The following is a 20,874-nucleotide window of genomic DNA, read 5'->3' on the forward strand; positions in this document are numbered from 1 at the left end:
AATACATTTTTTCCTGTAAATTCAAACCTATCCAAAAACTTGACTTTCTTAGTTTAAGTATCATAATTGCCGATAGATTCCTTATTCAAACATTTATGCTATTAAAAAACAGCAAATATTTAGAATATAAAAGAGATTGGAAAGTAATTTGTGATTTGCTGTAGGTAGCATATGTATTCGCTATTATACTGAACTTAGGAACCCAATATCCATTACAATTTATGTTTGATGTACATGGTGTGATTGCCTGTCTGTCTTATTTTATCTCTCTGTGATATATAACTCTTTTGCCAAATATTACGCTAAATATTATTTTTTTTTTGTTCCATGTAAAATTGTAAAAGAGTTTCAATAAAATGTTTCAAAAAAAGAAATTGTTAGTTTTTAATTTATACAATTTAGTTCAAATGCCTGCGGACTTTAATTTGTACAAACCCTTAGATGTAACTGAATAAGTCTTTCCTAGTTTTCTAATTGTTTCGAACAATTGCAATGATTAGCTATAAGAGCTGGAGCCATGAAGATTCGGAGCCATAAGAGACCCACTGTAAATCCAAGGGCCTATTTCACTAAAAGGCGTACGACCGGCGTAACCTTACGCATAGCATAAATCAAATATTTGGGCTAAGGTATGTTTTCCTAAAAAACGTAAATTTGCGCCGACCTAAATTAAGCCAAATATCTACGCTTAGACAAGGGTGGTCGTAACTTTTGGCGTAAACAAAAAAAGATTGCTAGTTCTGTTGCTGAGAATATCCATAGTTACCATAATGTTAAATTGTACAATTTGTCACGCAAACTTAGTTAAATTCGAATAAAATTAAGAAAATAGAGAGTTTTGATAGGTGGTATCAATTCTCGCATAGAAACGTTCTTATCGTGCTTTATTCACATTTTTATGCATGAGTTCACCCGTTCTGTACATTTGTTTCAAGATATTTTTGTACTGCACGCTACAAAATCCTCATGGGCGAGCCGGCTGATATCCTCAAGCGAAAGTGACAGTCAAAAAGCACCAAATACGAACTGTTGAAAAGTAAGTATTTATCTTTATTTCCTCCATTATCGAAATTCGAATTACACAGGTAACAAGTAGATTACAGTGAACGAATAAAAATTATATATATATATATATATATATATATATATATATATATATATATATATATATATATATATATATATATATATATATATATATATATATATATATATATATAATGAGAAGGAATGAATTACTTGTAGGGTTTAGATTATTTACATATATTTTAAATGTAAAAAAATAAATTAATTAAAATGATGGGAGCTGTAAATTGAGCTACCCAAGGAGGCTGTTATAGACTGCGCAAGAAGTCACAATATGTGTTGAGTTTAATTTCTTTCTTTTTTTTCTTTCGTTTGAGTAAGAACTGATCACTCCCTTTAAAATATTACTGAAAAATAAACCACAAATAGCGCCTAACCTCAAAAATCTAACTAGTACCGCTCAAAAGTCAGCGACAAATTAGCGGAGAGCACCTCATCTCCTCAACATTAACCCTCTTGAAAGGTCATCACCAATAGAACCATATATCCCAAACCTAAAGAATTACTTGTTATTTTAACAAACAGTGCCAAAATATCCAAAACTTAAACTATTTTGATAAGCCAGCAACAAATAGCACTAAACTTCCTTACCAAAGAATTCTTTAAAATGTCAGCAACAAAAAGCACTAAACTTCCTTACCAAAGAATTCTTTAAAATGTCAGCAACAAAAAGCACTAAACTTCCTTACCAACGAAGTCTTTAAAATGTCAGCTACAAATAGCACCAACTCTCCTGAACCAAAACCTTAATTTAAAATGTGGTAATAAATGAACCAAATCTCCCTGAATTAAATGTTCTTGAAAAATCAGAGACAAAAAGCACAAAATATTTTTATTTTCAAATCTATTCGAGGTAGCAACTAATTTTAATCATATTAATTACATCAACTCAGGTTAATGAGAAAGGCAGTGGCAGATCACTCATTCTATCTCTGTTTACGTTATACAATTAAAACTCTCAGTTAAAATCTTTTTCGTGAGGTGAATTTAATACTCTAAATTGTTTGAATTAATTTGGACGGAGAACAAATCGCCTGTACCCTTTATTACTTTCATTTAATCAGAAAAATATTTCTTCTTTGTAACGGATACATGATATAAAATCAATGGGTTACAAGGGATAAACACGAATTATTTCAATCCAAACTACAACTCTAAAAAGTAGTCAACACGTGATAATTACGGTATTGTGGGCATTGCTTGCATTTCCCTGGAAATTGAATCATTTCTGAACCCTTTCTATGCATCAATCTCACAATCTTAAGACACTATTTAATTGTTGAACAAGTACTTTTGCAAAATTTAATATACACCCAAAGTACTTTTAATGTGTTAAGACACAGGGATGATTCAGAAAATGCAAAGGGGTGAATATACGTACAGAAGATTTGGTACCTTTTGTCGCTGACATTGGGGGTATATAGTTTAGAATCTTTTGTTGCTGACTTTAGGAGCCTGTTTGTTGCTGACTTATGCACCTCTTGAAGCTGACTTTAGGGGTAGATGATTTAGTGCCTTTTGTTGCTGACTTTAGAGGTAGGTGATTTGGCGCCTTTTGTGGCTAAGTTTTAGTGTAGACATACAAATCAAAGCTACCAAACAATCACAGTCTTTCAGGAAAGGTTCAATATAAGATTTATGAATCATGCATTATGCTAATTTTAACTTATGACTCAGAAATTTGGATAAGTGATTTTAAAAAATATAACAAAAGATTTTGACAAAACTTCATTGATAATAAAGCTTCTAATTTAGCAGTTAGAATAGAGTTTGGTGCACTTTCTATTATTAACAGAATATATAAGTCGTTACACAGATATTATTTCAGAGTGCAGAATATTGTTTCAGATCAAGAGAACTCAGATGGCTTTTAAAACATGCATATTTAGAGGATGAAAAACTTGCAGGAGATGGAAAACCTTGTTGGCATTACTGTATACGAAGAATCATTGACGATATTATTGGTTCACATACTAATACAGTATCTATAAATAATTTTTAATATAATTTGAAAAACTATTTTGAAAATATAGTTTTCAAAGACATTAACAATGGAAAATTGTCATTCTACAGCCAGTTAATAAGTACACAATATCTAAACAAGCTTGAAATTCAACCATTCTTAAATTTTCCATTTCCAAGAAAATTCGTTCCTTTTTTACTCAAGTAAGAATAAGTGCACATAAATTACAAATAGAGGTTGACAGGTATTGTAACCCTATTATTCCAAGGGACGAAAGATATTGTATTAATTGTCATACTGTTGTTGAAGTTGAATATCATTTTTTATTTGTATGTCCTCTTTATTAACAACAACGAAGTGAATATTGTTCACCTTTTAATAACACGTGTATATCTTATAAAATCTTAACCCATCAGATGTTCAATCAACAAAAATATTTGTAACTCCATACGTGATGCATTTTACATAAGAAAATCTATGTACTAATTATATTTGTATACTGTATGTATGACTTGCGCCACGTGTGCTTTTTGTCAATAAATTGAATTGAATTGAATTTTTCTTTTTTTTTCTTTTTTTTTGTTAACGATGCTTAAGGCATTATTTTATGCATTTGTAATGATCAGCTAAAATTTGAATGTCATTCGTAGAGTTTTAAGCAAGTTACAGAGTTCATAATTATTTGTTATTTAAACGAGGCTCGTTCCATGTTTCATTTTCCATTGGTTCAACATACCAGTAGAAGTTCTTTTTATGTTATGTTACGATTTCGGTCAAAATTTGTTTTATTCTGTTTTAATGTAACCAGTGCTTGAGTAAGGCATTTTTAATATTCAACCAAAGTTTGAGTTTCGGTTGAAATTATAAGTAAGCTACAGAGCTTACAGTTTTTTGTTATGTAAAGCTCAAGGCATGTTTTTATTTACATTTTAAATGTTCAAAAGAAAACTCGAAGTTTAGACCTAAAATTTGTCACATGTCAATGAATGTTTCGTTCGTATTATCGTAATAGAAGAAACCGGCGCGGAATCTAAATATTCGGTTGATATGGATGTTAATGAGAAAAGATGTAAAAAGTATATATATATATATATATATATATATATATATATATATATATATATATATATATATATATATATATATTAATATTCGTTTTTACTGTTTAGAGATTGCAAAGGGAAACTAATACGGCATATCTTGGCTTGTCAAAGATATGCAAATTTATCCAAGGACCTATAAATAGTGTTTATGTTTTTCCGGAATTTTTCCGGTTGAATATACTCGCTTTAAAATTAGGCCTCTTTTTGCATCATTTCTGGATTCTTCTTGAAACTGGTAAGACATGTTTTAATTCTCCGTAATAAAGTATACTCTTTAGATTAATTTAGTCGTTCAAATACTTTTATCAATTTTATTAAGTCGAGAAAAGGCATATCTGCCACCGATTTCCGCTCGATGGCCACTGAGGTCCTTTGATTGTATGGATTTAGATGCAACAATCTCTCGAGTGCAATCTTCAATGGCGCACATTATTTTAGCTTGATCTTAAATTTACTGCTTTTTTCGGCTTAGCTACCAATATACCAATAGAATTTTATGAAATTGATTAACATTAATTTATTTACAAATTAATTAGGTAACAATTTTCGCTTTTGTTTTAAAATACCACGAGATCAACGGGGTCAATGCCAAGGCCGAAGAGACAACTTAAACGGGCGGCTGCCCGTGATACTCAAGACCCAGGACAAGCACGCAGGCCAGGCCGGCGCAGGGCTCAACGCCAACAGACCAACAATAACGAACAAGATGTCCAGGCTCAACTGGCACCCCCTCAGCCCCAGGCAGTCCAACTACCCCAGGCAGCCCCACAGCATCAGGCGGCACTGTTACAACAGGCAGCCCCACCACAGCAAGCCCAGGATCAGGCGGGTAATGAGATTTTTAACCCCCCTGTAGCAACATTACAACAATCCACCACTCTAATGCCCGGCCTCATTTCGCCTGTCAATTCTAGTCTCACATCTACATGTACAGATACAGGGATAACTTCCATTATCACCTCAACCCATCAGCCTACTCCTGAACCAATCAACTCTATTACAGTTCCCATTGGGTATCATGTAAACCAACCAATTAAGCAAAAAATCATCAAGGGCGAATTTGTCAATCTGGGAACATTATTGGTAAGGGACCCCACTAATGCCCATGCAACATCTACTCTCACAATTGATGCGCAGGGTAACATCATATCACAACCAAAACCCACAGCCAGAATAACATCTATCGAAAAATGGACAGATGCATTTCTCATTTATTTTAGCATTTACACTGCAGTGCACCCACTTAGATCGCAACAGCTTATTAAATATATGCACGACGTTCGCTTAGGGGCACAGAATTCTAATGGGTGGGTTTCGTACGATGAACAATTTAGGCTAAGGATCGCACACAACCCGTCACAGAACTGGGGAATCATAGATAATGAGCTTTGGTTATTATACATGACTGCCAATTCAAATAAATCTTCTAGTACCCAACACCACAAGTGCTTTGATTACAATCTCAAAGCAAACTGTTACAAGCCCCATTGTCCGTACATACACCGATGCCTTAAATGCAATGGCACCCATCCATCTATGTTGTGCAACAGTGCTAACCCACCCCCGGGTCATGCAAATAATTCCTTTCGGGCATCCACTCCAGTCCGCAACAACTCTTATGCCACATTCAGGTATCAGACACCAGCACACCAAACACGCACCAACCAACATTGGGCAGGAAACCCTCGTCAACCCCAGAGACATTTGGGTCCTAGGGTATTCTCCCATAATCATTAGCACAATTAGCAATTATTTGAGTCAATACCCAGATAGGGTCTCGGCAAGGTATTTAGAGGATGGTCTAAAACATGGCTTTAAATTGCAATACTCTGGACCACGCATTTCAGTTTTCTCAAAAAACTTGAGTTCAGCTTCCGACAGCGAGGAGGTTCTCTTGGAAAAAATATATAGTGAAGTTACGGCAGGTCGAATGTCTGGCCCATACTTACTCCCACCCCTGCCTAATTTACATGTATCTCCCATAGGTGTTGTACCCAAAGCTGACGGTGGATGGCGTATGATAACACACTTATCCTACCCACCCTCTTTCAGTATTAATGAACACATAGACCCACAGTTCACTACAGTTACCTATACATCTTTTGACACAGTGGTCCAAACCATAAGCACATTAGGTCCTATGGCTCTACTAGCTAAGGTGGACATTAAAAATGCTTTTCGTCTTCTGCCAATTTACCCAGGGGACTTTGAACTTCTAGGAATTTACATTAATGGGGCTTATTACATCGACAAATGCCTCCCCTTTGGGTGTTCAATATCATGCAAAATATTTGAAACTTTTTCCACTTTCTTAGAATGGGCTGTCAAATTTAAAACACAACTCGATACAGTTCACCACTACTTGGATGACTTTATTTTTATTGGCAAGTCCAATTCAGACAATTGTTCAGCTCTCATGCACACTTTTCAGGACATTTGTTCAGAAATAGGGGTCCCCCTGAACCAAGACAAAACTATTGAGCCAACCACTAAGCTTACATTTCTTGGTTTAGAAATCGACACTGTGAATATGCTGGTCCAAATTCCCGTTACTAAGGTTCAAGAACTTAAACTTTTGTTGCAGCATTGGGTCACACAGAAAAAAATTCTTCTTTCCCAGTTAGAATCTTTAGTGGGCAAGCTCAATTTCGTTAGTAAAGCCATCCCAGGTAGCCGTGCATTCAATAGGAGATTTTACAATGTTATGTCCGGGGTGCCCTCTCCCTATCATCACATCAGAATTACGAACCCTATCCGTGAAGACATGTTCACATGGCTACAATTTTTAGACAACTTTAACGGCGTTGTATACTTCCCAGACACTGAATGGGTTACACTAGATACTTTGCAACTTTACACGGATAGTGCAGGTTCTGGCCACCTTGGTTGCGGCAGTTTCTTTCAGGGTCAGTGGGTTCATTTTACCTGGCCATCTTCATGGTTAAACAAGCCAATTTTGCGGGACATAACTTTTCTCGAATTAGTACCTATTGTATTAGCCTTCATGATATGGGGATTGCGTTTGCAAAACAAAAAAGTCATCCTCCATGTAGATAATATTTCCCTTGTACATATTCTCAACAAACAGTCAGCCAAGTCCCCAAGAGTAATGGTACTTGTCAGATCGTTAGTCTTAATGGCTTTAAAACACAACATACAATTTAAAGCACAACATATTCCGGGAAAATCAAACATTATTGCTGATTCTATGTCTCGCAAACAGTGGGGAGTCTTTCGAGCAGCAGCACCTTATGCAGACCTTCATCCGCAGGCCATTCCAGCCCTATTCCAGACATTACTCTCACAAGTCACATCCAATCATTGTTCAACGCTTCAGTTGCTGTAAACACTAGGCAAACACACACAGCAGGCATCAATTCATTTGAAACATTTCGCCGGTCTCATAACCTACCCAGTCTGTGGCCACCTCTCGACACTCACATTACAAGGTTTATCGCTTACCTGTCACTTTCAGGTTACAAATACTCCACAGCTCAGTCATACATTGCAGCCATCAGTTTTTACAGCAAAGCAATTTACAATGTAGATCCTACTAATCATTTTATTATAAGAAAGCTACTTCAGGGCATGCAAAGAACAACACTACACAAGGACACTCGTTTGCCTATTACACTACAGCTCTTAAACAAAATTATACCAACATTGCAAACCGTATGCAACACCATATACGAAACCAAACTATTCACTGCAGCTTTCACTTTAGCATTTCACGCCCTCTTGCGCATAGGGGAATTCACAGTGTCTAAAGGCAACACACCAGCAACTATCATCCAATTTCATGACATAACAATGCAGCAGACCAACATTCAATTGACAATTTGTCATTCAAAAACAGACCAATTAGGTGTGGGGGCAAACTTGCAGATTCCTGCTTCAAATGGTGTTGCTTGTCCTTTTGCCGCCATGCATGCCTACTTACGCATGCGCACATCTCAAACTGGCCCTTTGTTTATTCATTTTGAAGGTCAACCATTGACCCGTTATCAATTTATCACCATATTGAAGCGTTGTCTTAATGCAATAGGGGTTGATAGCTCCAATTATAATTCCCACTCATTTAGAATAGGTGCAGCTACAACCCTTGCTATTCAAGGCGTTCACAGTGACGTCATCCAAGGGTCAGGACGATGGCGCTCTAATGCATTTCGTACATACATTCGGTAACCTTATCATTCCAACAGTATCCATCTTACTAACCATAAACAAGATAATTATAGGTCCTGTCAGAGTTTGGATTGTCGGATCTTCTATCATCAAACGAGCAGCTATGAGTGCAGTATCAAGACAGGGGGGGCTTAATCTTAATCTCGAGAATACTTCAGTCTTATGGCAGGGATATAGTGGCATGAAGCTACAAGACCTTAATACTAGGCTATCAACGTTGCTAAGGTTAGAAGATCGTCCTGAGTTTCTCATCATTCATTGCGGAGCAAACAATGTTGGCCAGAAAACCACTGAAGAGCTGCTGGAGCTCCTTTTCACAACCTTGTCACGAATTTGTGACATGTTCCCTACCACAACGATAGTTTGGTCCTCTGCCCTGCCTAGATTAGCTTGGCGCTTTTCAGACAATGTTAAAGCAATGAATGAAATAAGGGGTCGAATGAATAGAGAAGCGATAAAATTTGTAACATCGAGGGGCGGTCATTACATCAAATACCCTCAGTTTTCCCAAAAACCACCTACGTTGTTTGACCCTGATGGAGTTCACCTGTCCCAGCTGGGTAATGATATCCTTTTAAATACCATTCAAGGTGCGTTGCAAGATTTATTAAATTGTGGCGGTGTTGGCCTTCCGGACTAACCACATCACAATTAACTACTACTGGCTCGTGGTGACCATTGGAGTTGCGGTCCTGCCGCCGTCACCAATGTTACTTTTGGAAAGTGACGCACTCCATTGGTGGCGGTTGCAGTGTCATAAACAAACGTTCATGACCCTTGCAAGTGGCGCTATCGTCGCACCCCAACTCCAATGGAAGAGTGCAATCATTCAAATTATCATAGGATACAGTTTTTTACTGTCAATATAATGTGTTTATAATGCTGTTAATGTGTTTAAAATGCTGTGTATTCATGCTTGTGCATTCGCGCACATACTTGCTGCACAAGAACTTTGACAATTTTAATGTGTTTTGAACTTTGAAACTTGTGCATTTGCGTTTACCCATTCGCACAAATCTTGTGTATAACTTTGTCATTTGTATGTCTGTGCATTTGCACTTACCCACTGTACAGAATATTATATTTTGTGACGTTTGTGCATTTGTGCTCACCCACTGCGCAATGAGCCTATTGATGGGCCGTCACGTATTGTTGTATTGTTTGAATTGTTGTGAGGCAGCCCATTGGTAGCCTAAAGTCACTGCGGCCAGTAACGCCAAACCATAATAAAGTATTTAGTCCTAATCAATCTCTCTTAGTTTATTCATCAGGTATCTTGGATAATACGGCATATCTTGGCTTGTCAAAGATATGCAAATTTATCCAAGGACCTATAAATAGTGTTTATGTTTTTCCGGAATTTTTCCGGTTGAATATACTCGCTTTAAAATTAGGTCTCTTTTTGCATCATTTCTGGATTCTTCTTGAAACTGGTAAGACATGTTTTAATTCTCCGTAATAAAGTATACTCTTTAGATTAATTTACCCTCCCTTCCTCTCCCATTTCCTTTCCTTAGAACCACATACTGCTTTTCTTTACATTATTTTTTTCAGGTCAACCATCATAACCTTTGTGATACCTTCAGTTCCGGTGTGACACCCACGTAATCTTTGTGATACCTGCAGTTCTGAACAAAAAATCGTCGCAGTGACACTCGTTCTATTCCTGACATTGTCATTGATTTATGCGCTATCGTCGCACCCCAACTCCAATGGAAGAGTGCAATCATTCAAATTATCATAGGATACAGTTTTTTACTGTCAATATAATGTGTTTATAATGCTGTTAATGTGTTTAAAATGCTGTGTATTCATGCTTGTGCATTCGCGCACATACTTGCTGCACAAGAACTTTGACAATTTTAATGTGTTTTGAACTTTGAAACTTGTGCATTTGCGTTTACCCATTCGCACAAATCTTGTGTATAACTTTGTCATTTGTATGTCTGTGCATTTGCACTTACCCACTGTACAGAATATTATATTTTGTGACGTTTGTGCATTTGTGCTCACCCACTGCGCAATGAGCCTATTGATGGGCCGTCACGTATTGTTGTATTGTTTGAATTGTTGTGAGGCAGCCCATTGGTAGCCTAAAGTCACTGCGGCCAGTAACGCCAAACCATAATAAAGTATTTAGTCCTAATCAATCTCTCTTAGTTTATTCATCAGGTATCTTGGATAATACGGCATATCTTGGCTTGTCAAAGATATGCAAATTTATCCAAGGACCTATAAATAGTGTTTATGTTTTTCCGGAATTTTTCCGGTTGAATATACTCGCTTTAAAATTAGGTCTCTTTTTGCATCATTTCTGGATTCTTCTTGAAACTGGTAAGACATGTTTTAATTCTCCGTAATAAAGTATACTCTTTAGATTAATTTACCCTCCCTTCCTCTCCCTTTTCCTTTCCTTAGAACCACATACTGCTTTTCTTTACATTATTTTTTTCAGGTCAACCATCATAACCTTTGTGATACCTTCAGTTCCGGTGTGACACCCACGTAATCTTTGTGATACCTGCAGTTCTGAACAAAAAATCGTCGCAGTGACACTCGTTCTATTCCTGACATTGTCATTGATTTATGCGCTATCGTCGCACCCCAACTCCAATGGAAGAGTGCAATCATTCAAATTATCATAGGATACAGTTTTTTACTGTCAATATAATGTGTTTATAATGCTGTTAATGTGTTTAAAATGCTGTGTATTCATGCTTGTGCATTCGCGCACATACTTGCTGCACAAGAACTTTGACAATTTTAATGTGTTTTGAACTTTGAAACTTGTGCATTTGCGTTTACCCATTCGCACAAATCTTGTGTATAACTTTGTCATTTGTATGTCTGTGCATTTGCACTTACCCACTGTACAGAATATTATATTTTGTGACGTTTGTGCATTTGTGCTCACCCACTGCGCAATGAGCCTATTGATGGGCCGTCACGTATTGTTGTATTGTTTGAATTGTTGTGAGGCAGCCCATTGGTAGCCTAAAGTCACTGCGGCCAGTAACGCCAAACCATAATAAAGTATTTAGTCCTAATCAATCTCTCTTAGTTTATTCATCAGGTATCTTGGATAAATGTACGGGTATTTACTTAATTGAAACACGTGTTCATTAACAAAAACAAACGCGCTGTTTTGCATCGTCAGACGATTTATTTTTCTTTGTTTTGCCTCGGACTAGAATGTCGCGTCATTGGATGAAACGCGTCACGTGGCTGCCTTACAAATTTCTTTAAAAGGCAAGCGTCAAAATTTATAGGGCAACATGGCGGACGTAACGTTATTTGAACTGATTTTCTACACAAACGTTTGTTTACATATCAAACTTTAGGTCCTCGACAAAACAAAACACTTATTCGCCTCGCCTTCTATGGACTTTACCGACCCCACAAATTTCTTTAAACAGTCAGCAACAAACCTAATAAGTAATAATGTATTTCCCCAAAAAGGCTTATAGTGGAATTTGTGGTCTTTACATTATTAAATCTAGTTGAAATATATTTGAAAAAACATTATGAATAAAGAAATAATTTAATATTCATAATTTTAGATGTTTTTTTAATAATAAAAATATTTAAATCAAGTCGGATATTAAATATTTATAAATTCCTCACCCCCCCCCCTCCCCCACCCCCAACAGTCACTGAAATCACAAATAAGTATGGTGTTAAATTAAAAATAATATTCCACTCTAATTCGATACTTTTAATTATATACTATTGAATTGGAACACTGTTCGTTATCACCACATGTCATACATCTATCTTATCTTGCACAGCTTAGAATGTTGCCATGATATAAACATGATAGAAACAGTGGGACGGGCAACTTCGGAATGGACATTTTTCCGGCGTTGCGCACCCCTTTCCATTCACACTATCGACCAAAGTTTAGTAGCAAATGGTGGGGTTTTTTTTATTCTAAACAAAGAATCTGGAGGAATAAGCCGTTGCAAATGCCCACGACCCTCTCATACGTCTTATAAGAAGTAATAAACGTACGAGTTACGGTTAGGGTCAGGGTTTTGTAGTACCGGTATTTAATACTTAGTTTATAAGACATCTGTGTGTTGACCCGTCCAGATGTTAGCCCGGCTCGCGCATGAAGTTCGGTATTTTTCAGGTGATAGATTGTTAAAATAAAATTCCCAACTTTTCAAAAATGGCACATTGCGTTTGGGAACTTTACTTTTGATTCAACATTCAACCTCTTCTATAGATTAATGAACTCGTCCACCAACTGGATCGTCAACGGCGTTGTGCATTCAGTTACGTAACTCATTCCACAAAATACTACAACTATTGAACCCGAGCAAGAATAATTTGATCGATAAAACTATTTGATTATTTTCTTTATAGAATTTGGTTTATACATACAGGAATTAAAACGATTTAATGCGTGCTTTTATGATATACCGGTATATTCACTGAAATGCATGAAAAGTTTCTGCACTATTTTCTTACGCGTAGACTCAATTAATGTGTTCTACGCGTGCCTTCCGGTTTGAGACTTCGGCTCATTCGGCACACCTCGGCAGATTCGTACCTCATCTCATTTCGTACCTCATCTCATTTGATGTAGGATACCGGAATCGGCCGAGGTGAGCCGAATGACTTCGGCTGACAGTAAACTAATAGACGGGATCACGTGACCCCGTCTAAAAACCATGTGCCGCGCTTGATCTTAGTTTCTATTGTGTTGTTAATTACCAAGAATCATATGATTCATAGGTTTTGGAAATTCATAAGTAAAGTGTACATATATCTGTAAACAATTTTCAAATATGAATAATTCCTTCTTTGTTGTTTTTCAAACATAAGGGAGTAGCGATGTTCCCGAGCTCTAAAGGAATACATGCCCTGAGGGCTTTCACACCTAATATCAAAATCAATCCCCGCCCTCGCCTGAGGTTTACCACCCGGCGAATTTCAAATCTTTAGTTGTTAGCATGATTATTTAAGTATTAATAAATTATCAACTAAAAGATGTGATTGTTTATTCAACAATACCATATAGCATCGTCAAAAAACATTGTATCAAGGCAGAACATAGAATCTTTCTGGACAGTGTACTCAAAATGCATTTCTGTATAAAAATTAAAATAAGTCTTGTATTTACATTTTTTATAATGCATAAAACAATATTTTCACATGAAAGGAACTTGTCAATACAGATTTCCGAGTATTTGACACTGTCAGGACCTTTAAGACATGACCATCACAAACAATTTAAAAATCTGTAAAAATTTTCAAGTTTTCTTGGAGGACCAAATAAAATAATTTCAGTTTTGCCAAGATGAGGTGACAAACTGTTGTCCACTAACCAAGAAGAACTCCTTTCAAGAATATTGCCCTGTTTTATCATTAAGCATTGCAGTTGCATTTGTGACGCTTAAAAATACGATTATAGAGTTTAACTCAAGTTTAATTGCCTTAGTTTTTTTCTATTGATTTAGATTTTTCTTTTAATTGTTGTGTTGCTATGTAAGCGTCAACCTGCATACGTATCTAATAAGTTAATATATTTAGTTTGAATGTGTACTGACTTACCCCCAGGTTTCTGACATATGTAAGGGTAACTTAATGTACAGGGAACATCATTCCACCCATGTATATTCGCCAAAAGGCCAACACAGTCTTCGTCACCCCCGTAATTATTTGGCTCGCTGGAGGCCCAATTCGAATAAGAAACTGCCTGCAAAATTAAAAGTTGTAAAAATCTAAATGTTCATGAACATTACTTTTAATACCTTAATTAAACTTTCTTCAAAATGTAATAAATAACAAAAATTATTCCTACATAAAATTAAATATCGACAAAGGATTATTTTATTCAATAAATACAATGAAAGTAAAACCCTTACATATGTATGACAAAACAACTAACCGTTGAATCTTTAACCCAGACAAATTTGCTCTCAGTGGCTAAATCGTTCAGTCCAATCCAGCGATTTGTGTTAGGGCAAAGTTCTCAAGTTTTCAAATCAAAACAAGATGATAAACGTCATGATCAAAACTGGTTCATTATTCATCGTTCAAACACTCTTTTTTTTAGAGCTGTCTTTTATGTTAACTTTAATTCGATTATGAAATTAAACACTAACAAGAGGCCCATGGGGCCACATCGCTCACCTGAGCAACAATGACTTTATATGGGCATTCACATCATGAAAGATATTTAACTACATTTTTGGTAGTAGTTCACGGTTAACCTCTGGTTCTCTTTATTTTAGCGCCCCCCCCCCCCCCCCACCACCACTTTATTAAGAGATCATAATATATGAGAGCATATAGGTACATCTTCTCCCTCATTTACCCACTAACTATTGTATTTTATTTTTCAAAAATTCCTAAATGTTGATTCGAAAATTGTACCTCAGTGCGCTCAATTCTCGAATCAAAAACATTCAACAATTTAATTGGTTTTCCATTATAAATGATTGTCATTTACGTGGCGTGAATTCATTTCGTATGACGTTTCATAACCTTACTCACTTGACTGATGAATAAAATATAAAACTGAACAATCTTGTCACATAATAATTCTAATCAATGTATTGTACGAAGGCCCATCCATTATTTTAATCTTCATTAGAAACGAACAAATGGCTACAAACAAAGATGCTTTTCTGCTGCAATATTTTTTAAGACCAACGATAATGCTTTTATCCTCATAATTATAATGTGTCAGAACTATGGCAACTGTTTGAAAGCCTTCGTTTTTATTTACCTTTGTTTAAAAAAACTATCAAAATTGGTGTAGATTTTATATACATAATTCATATAAGAAGGGGCACCAGAAAGTAGTTACTGCACATCATCCTTTTGTCAAGACATTTCTAATTATTAACCAAAATTTCAGCGTCAATTGTAGAATTATTAGTATAAGGAAGATACAGACCTTGGTTTGAGTCATGTGTTTGCCTACATGAATTTGTTACCTTCAACTTAAATATTTTAAACTTGGTATTTACCTTATCAGCATTTAAAATATAAACAAATTAAAGCATGACCTCAGCTCTTTGTACAAACAAAGTCTTGTGCACAAAGCTCTGTCTCTTAGACAAGTCAGTAAATTATAGAAAATTGTAAACAATTAAAACAAGAAAAAATGCACTAATGAAAGAAAGAACACACTATTTTGTTCATCATAAATATACCTTTATATATCTAGCAGCGAAAAAAATCTCCGTTTAGTAGAGATCGTACCGAATTATGAATAAAAGGAATAATACAAATGAATTGTATTTTATAATATATTGTTAGTGCATCAGATTTTGCTCATTTTGCGCAGGTTAACAATCAGCTGTCTCTGTTTTATTTGATGCGTAAATATTCCAAAATACAAGCGATAGTTCTCCTCAAGTCCAAAGGCTTAATTAACGAAAATGAAACTAAAATCATAACAAGCTAAAACCACCGTCACTAGTGAACATGTCAACGCATAGAAATATTAAACATTTATTTACTTCACAAAATCGGCACAAATACATTATGCAAGTTTCATATATTCCCTCCGCACGTAAACTGTTGCACAACAAGCAAATTCATCTTTGTCAGTTTGACACGTTTTCGTTCGTCGTACATGGCTACCTGGTTTTCGATGGGATGGTGTTAAAGTATATGTCGAATCTACACTTTTGTCGAAGGAAATTGGCGATTTTAAACTTATTTGTGTTTTTATGAAGCAGAAATGATACAATCGACTAAACTTAAGATGCTTTTTGATATCTGATAAATGGTATTTGAAAAAAATAACTGAAACATAAGTTAGACGCTAAATAGGAAATTGGGAGAGCGCGGGACAAATGGCCCGGACTAATTTTACACCGTCCCGTTTTCGATATACGAAATACCGAACCCGAAGTTTTAACTGATCTACCCCCATTCTTTCTTTATTATTACTTTCGTAAATTTCTCAAACTTGAAATAGAATTATTCGATGATTTTTATTTTCCTTTCCTGCAATTAATATTTGTCTTACCATAAGGATGCTTTGTGCCAAATATGGTTGAAATTGGCCAGGTGGTTTTAGAGAAGTTCAAAATGTAAAAGTTTAGAGATGGACGGACAGACGGACGATGGACAAAACATGATCAGAAAAGCTCACTTGAGCTTTCAGCTCAGATGAGCTAAAAACGACAATATTTGATTGTTCCTCATTACAACACTAATGAATTTGGCTTTGTAAAGTAAAATTCCAGAAAATGTAGAATTATTTTCAAGAAATCCGTATTAGGATGTTTTGTATGAATTAATGAGACAAAAATATGTTAGAATAATAACTTTAAAAGTTATTAATAGTTGACTTTCATACTTTCTACAAAGGACTGTGTCCCTGCATTGTTGATTGTAACAAGATCCGCCCCTAATTGCAGACACGAAGATCTGGCAGTTTGCCAAGGAACAGCATTCGCTATACAACTGTAGCACTGCCGGTCATAAACTGACCAATTTCCTTCGCCACTACATCCGTTTGCTGGGAAAGAAAAAAGTGAGAAAAAATATGTAGTTTTACAGTAGCTCAAAAAAATTATATCTAATTGTTAATTGCTAATAAATATGTAAAAAGCACTTATCTGGGCAGCGGGAAAAGTGACAAAGAAGTTGATACAAAAAAAATTTCACAACACGTAGTGAAATACAAATAAAAACAAGATGAAAAAAAATATTAGACCCAGTTTTTAGACGTGTTTTAATCATAAGTAAAGCGTTGTAGATCCACTACAGTAACTCTTGAATGTAACAGTTCGACTTGAATCTATAGTCGCATCATATGCCAATTACTAGTATGTACTTTTTGGTTGGGCCTAAAAAAAATAGTGTGTGTTTAGGGTAACCCGACCTAACCTACAAAAATGCCCCGATCCTACCATTTTTGATGTCTGTTCTTATCCGTTTGCGATTGATATAAATGAATTTTCATGGGGGGGGGGGGGGTGAGCGTCTGGACTCACTCCCACCCTTTCACACGATTATGTACATGTAGACACACAGAGGAGAGAGGGCTTAACTTAATTTTGTTTGTATTAATTGTATAGACTATTATACTTTCTATGACATGAAATGTTAAGAGTTAGTTATAATATTTTCCCCCAAAATAATGTTACCTAATATTGAAGCGCAATGGGTTAGAGCAATTACATGTCTGTAAGGGCATTGGAGTACGAGGTGTATTTTTGGTAAGTTTACTATTGATATAAATGAATTTTCATGTGTGTGTGGGGGGGGGGGGGAGGGTCTGGACTCCTCACACCCACCCCTTCTCTAAATCCATGCACACGAGTATGCACATGTTGGCACACAGAAGCAAATCTAAAGCTGGCAACCGCCGCGGAGAGAGGGCATAATTTAATTTTGTTTGTTATAATTATATAGACCATTATACTTTCTATGACATGAAATGCATGTTTAGATTATTGATTAACTTGAAATTCAAATGCAAACAGTTCAACCCCAAATTGCACAAAAAATGTTGCTCATGTGTATTATCATATGGGAAGGGATCTCATCCTTCAGTTATAAAAATTATAGGCCCTAATTTTTCAATGTATAATATTACCGGAACTTGGATGTGGCCTTCATTTTTAATTAAACTGGTACAAAACAGTTGTTATTTAGGGGCAAACACTTTGTGCGGGTATTATACTGTCTAATGACAGCATCTAGCTTCTATTTACAGTCTTCACATGAATGACCTACATTCTTGGCTTTCGTAACGGCGACCAGTAAATACATTTAAAACAACCTGAACCATGTCTTTTTTTGCATCTTGATCGAAATAGAAATTATCTAAAATATCATGGTAAAAACTAATACTTACAATAACTCAGTACGTACATGCTATTAAGCAGAAGTAGAATCACAACACTTTGAGCGTCTTTCGTGGCCGTAGCCATGTTTCGCCTCTTGTCTGTTCTTCATACGAAATGACGTCATAGTTAACTTTGACGTCACGATCTGCATTCCTGTCGATAGTTCTCAGGGAATGCATCTTAACGTTAAAATTGAATTATATCAACCCAGTATAAAACTGCATGTTTTCCTTTACATACAAGCTGCCGTTAATGCAAGACGTAGATCATTCATTCATATAAAAACCAGTATCAAATAATCGGCTATTTTAAAGCTTCGTTTTTAAGTAAAAGACTATATATAAACAAATGGTTTGGAGACTCTCCCTGCTACGTGTAAACAACTGAATGAAGCTGAAGAAAATTTGTTGCATGTAAAAAATAGCTTGGCGCAGGTGAAAGATCAACACAATTTTAAAATATTTTACGTAAAATTGATTAAGAATATAAGTACCAATGAGAATCATGCTTGGAAAACCTACGGATATACCCCAATTTTTTTTTTAAATCGCTTTTGATTAGTAAAAATGTGCATTATTTTGATGATTTTGTGGAATGTTGTGTAACTTCGAGGTAAACAAAGTCTCACGCCTTGCTTGATGCACGTGTGTGTTTTGATAGAAAATTGTAAATGAAGCGTTGTTTAAAACAGGCACGTTGCATCGTTTTTGAAAGTGGGGGGCCAGACTCATCCAAAAAATCTTGACAAGCAAAAAAAAAAAAATAAATGAAAATGGAAATTAAGACTTTCCCAAAATCTTCAAAATCCTAATCGGGGGAGGGGGGGGGGGTGGTTAGTATATAACTTCAATTTCAATCCTGATTTCCTTATTTTCATATTAATTTTTTCACATTCTCTTAAAAAAGGGGGAGGGGGGGGGCAACTCCATGATAATTCAAATCATTTTTTTATATGTACATTTTAAAAATTTAGTTGCTGCGAGAATGTAAAGCTGTGCAATTTTGGTAAGAATAAATAGTTAGATTTAATACTGTAGTGCAACCTGCGGAAATTAAGGATGTGCAGGCTGCGCTCGTTATGATAAGATACGGTGACGGAGACATTCCATCGGATATGTTTTGACTTTTATACTTTAACATAATTGAACATAGTTTTTAATGGAAAAAATTAATCCTACCTTAAAAAAATGGTAATCATTTTATCAATCAGGTAAATTCAATTATTTTATTTACAAGAGTTAATATAGTTATTTCAAAATAAAAGATTAACCGTTGTTTAGGCATATATTAAATACCTTTCAAGCGGGTGTTTAAGGGCAACAACTCTTACATGTTACAAGGATATTTGATTTTACTAAGAAGTTTTAGCATTTCTGAAACCTAAAGATCCTTACATTTATCCTTTTGCCTTATATTAAAATATCAAATTTTATTTCTCCTGACACATATATTTAAACATTTCACTCATGACATATGGATTAAAATTGTTAATTAAATCATGTATATTACATATACTGGTACTTTTTCGAAGAAAATAAAATTGAATTGTTTTCTTATTATTTCAGATGTCAAGTTCTGAAAACAAGTTTTACAGCTGTTTAAAATGCCCTAGAAGAGTGCAACAAAAAGACAGACACAGTATTCCAAAGAAATGTAGGGCCGTCATAACAAAGCTTTCTGGAAGAACACCAGGTGACAATGATTATCTAATCTATGCAACAAATGCAGATGTATGTGCTACTACCATCTAAGACAAAAGGAGCACACAAAGCATGCCAAAACACAAGATCGGGGTAGGCCAGATGTGCTTTCAGCACCTTCAGCACCTTCAGCACCTCCTTCTAGCCCACCTTCTGCCTTTTCCATGAACCGGTATAACTCCTGTTGTATAGCAGTTTTTCCCCATCGTAGCTTTTCCCCAATAGAAGGGTTTCTCCCTCACGCTTTTGGTTCAGATTTTATAAAAAATATTTATGGAAACCCAGTAAGGATTAAAATCAATGTTTCTACACTCCCAGGTTGCATACATGCATATCTGCATTCATCTGTACAGGTTAAGTTTCGTTTTGCCGATTTATTATTTTATAGACAATGCTGAAAGTTGAACATGTGTGTGATGGAATTACACATAGAACTTAATTTAGGTAATTTATTGAAAAAAGTTTTACAAGTTATACACTTATATGCATAATTCTGTGTTCTGAAATTGTATTAAGCGAGAATGTTTTAAGAATTTTTTAATAAATCCATCAGACTGTTTGTCTGTTTGTGAAAATTTCATCCAGGCTAAACCTCTGTTTTAGAGAAATTTTGTTTCCGATGTTTCAGAGCCCGATTTTTAAAATCCTATTATAATAATTATAGTGCATATTCTTTAGGGTCCAATGTCTCATAAACTAGAGATGACCATATCACCATATTTTTATAGTGGCAGTGGTTTACAACTTGAAGATGACTCTGAAAATTTCAGCCCTCAGGGTAGGGGCCTTTGATGTTTCAGGGCCCGATGTTTAAAACCCCATTATAATGATTGAATAGTGTTCTATAAGTGGGGATCAATTCAATTCAATTCAATTCAATTCAATTTATTCTCTCAAACCATTATCATACAATGGTACATGAGGTACAATAACATATTTACATTAAATTGTGATGTCAAGGGTCTAATAAATTATATATAAATTATAATACAACATAGTATTACATGTGTTAG

At 35.4% G+C, this 20,874-nt stretch overlaps 1 protein-coding gene and 1 long non-coding RNA gene across 3 annotated transcripts; one reads left to right on the plus strand and one right to left on the minus strand.

The window, feature by feature from the left end:
* The first annotated feature begins 4,256 nt into the window (after positions 1 to 4,256).
* Positions 4,257 to 11,388, plus strand: LOC117686907 (lethal(3)malignant brain tumor-like protein 3). Of its 2 annotated transcripts, none has more exons than XM_066069022.1 (2): positions 4,257 to 4,981; positions 9,892 to 11,388. In XM_066069022.1, the coding sequence occupies exons 1-2, from the start codon at positions 4,738 to 4,740 to the stop codon at positions 9,903 to 9,905; spliced, it is 258 nt and encodes an 85-aa protein (XP_065925094.1). In that variant the 5' UTR covers positions 4,257 to 4,737; the 3' UTR covers positions 9,906 to 11,388. The 2 variants fall into 2 exon arrangements, with proteins under 2 accessions (XP_065925094.1, XP_065925093.1); XM_066069021.1 differs by having other exon boundaries at positions 4,317 to 4,387; positions 4,689 to 11,388.
* A 2,517-nt stretch (positions 11,389 to 13,905) lies between these two features.
* LOC136270511 (uncharacterized) lies at positions 13,906 to 18,280 on the minus strand. Its single transcript, XR_010708260.1, has 4 exons — positions 18,170 to 18,280; positions 16,664 to 16,825; positions 14,234 to 14,316; positions 13,906 to 14,041 (listed from the first exon to the last, which is right to left on the minus strand). It is a non-coding gene; the product is annotated as an uncharacterized lncRNA (long non-coding RNA).
* Positions 18,281 to 20,874: the final 2,594 nt, after the last annotated feature.

Source organism: Magallana gigas, chromosome 8, assembly GCF_963853765.1.
Source record: "Magallana gigas chromosome 8, xbMagGiga1.1, whole genome shotgun sequence".
Classification (NCBI taxonomy): domain Eukaryota; kingdom Metazoa; phylum Mollusca; class Bivalvia; order Ostreida; family Ostreidae; genus Magallana; species Magallana gigas.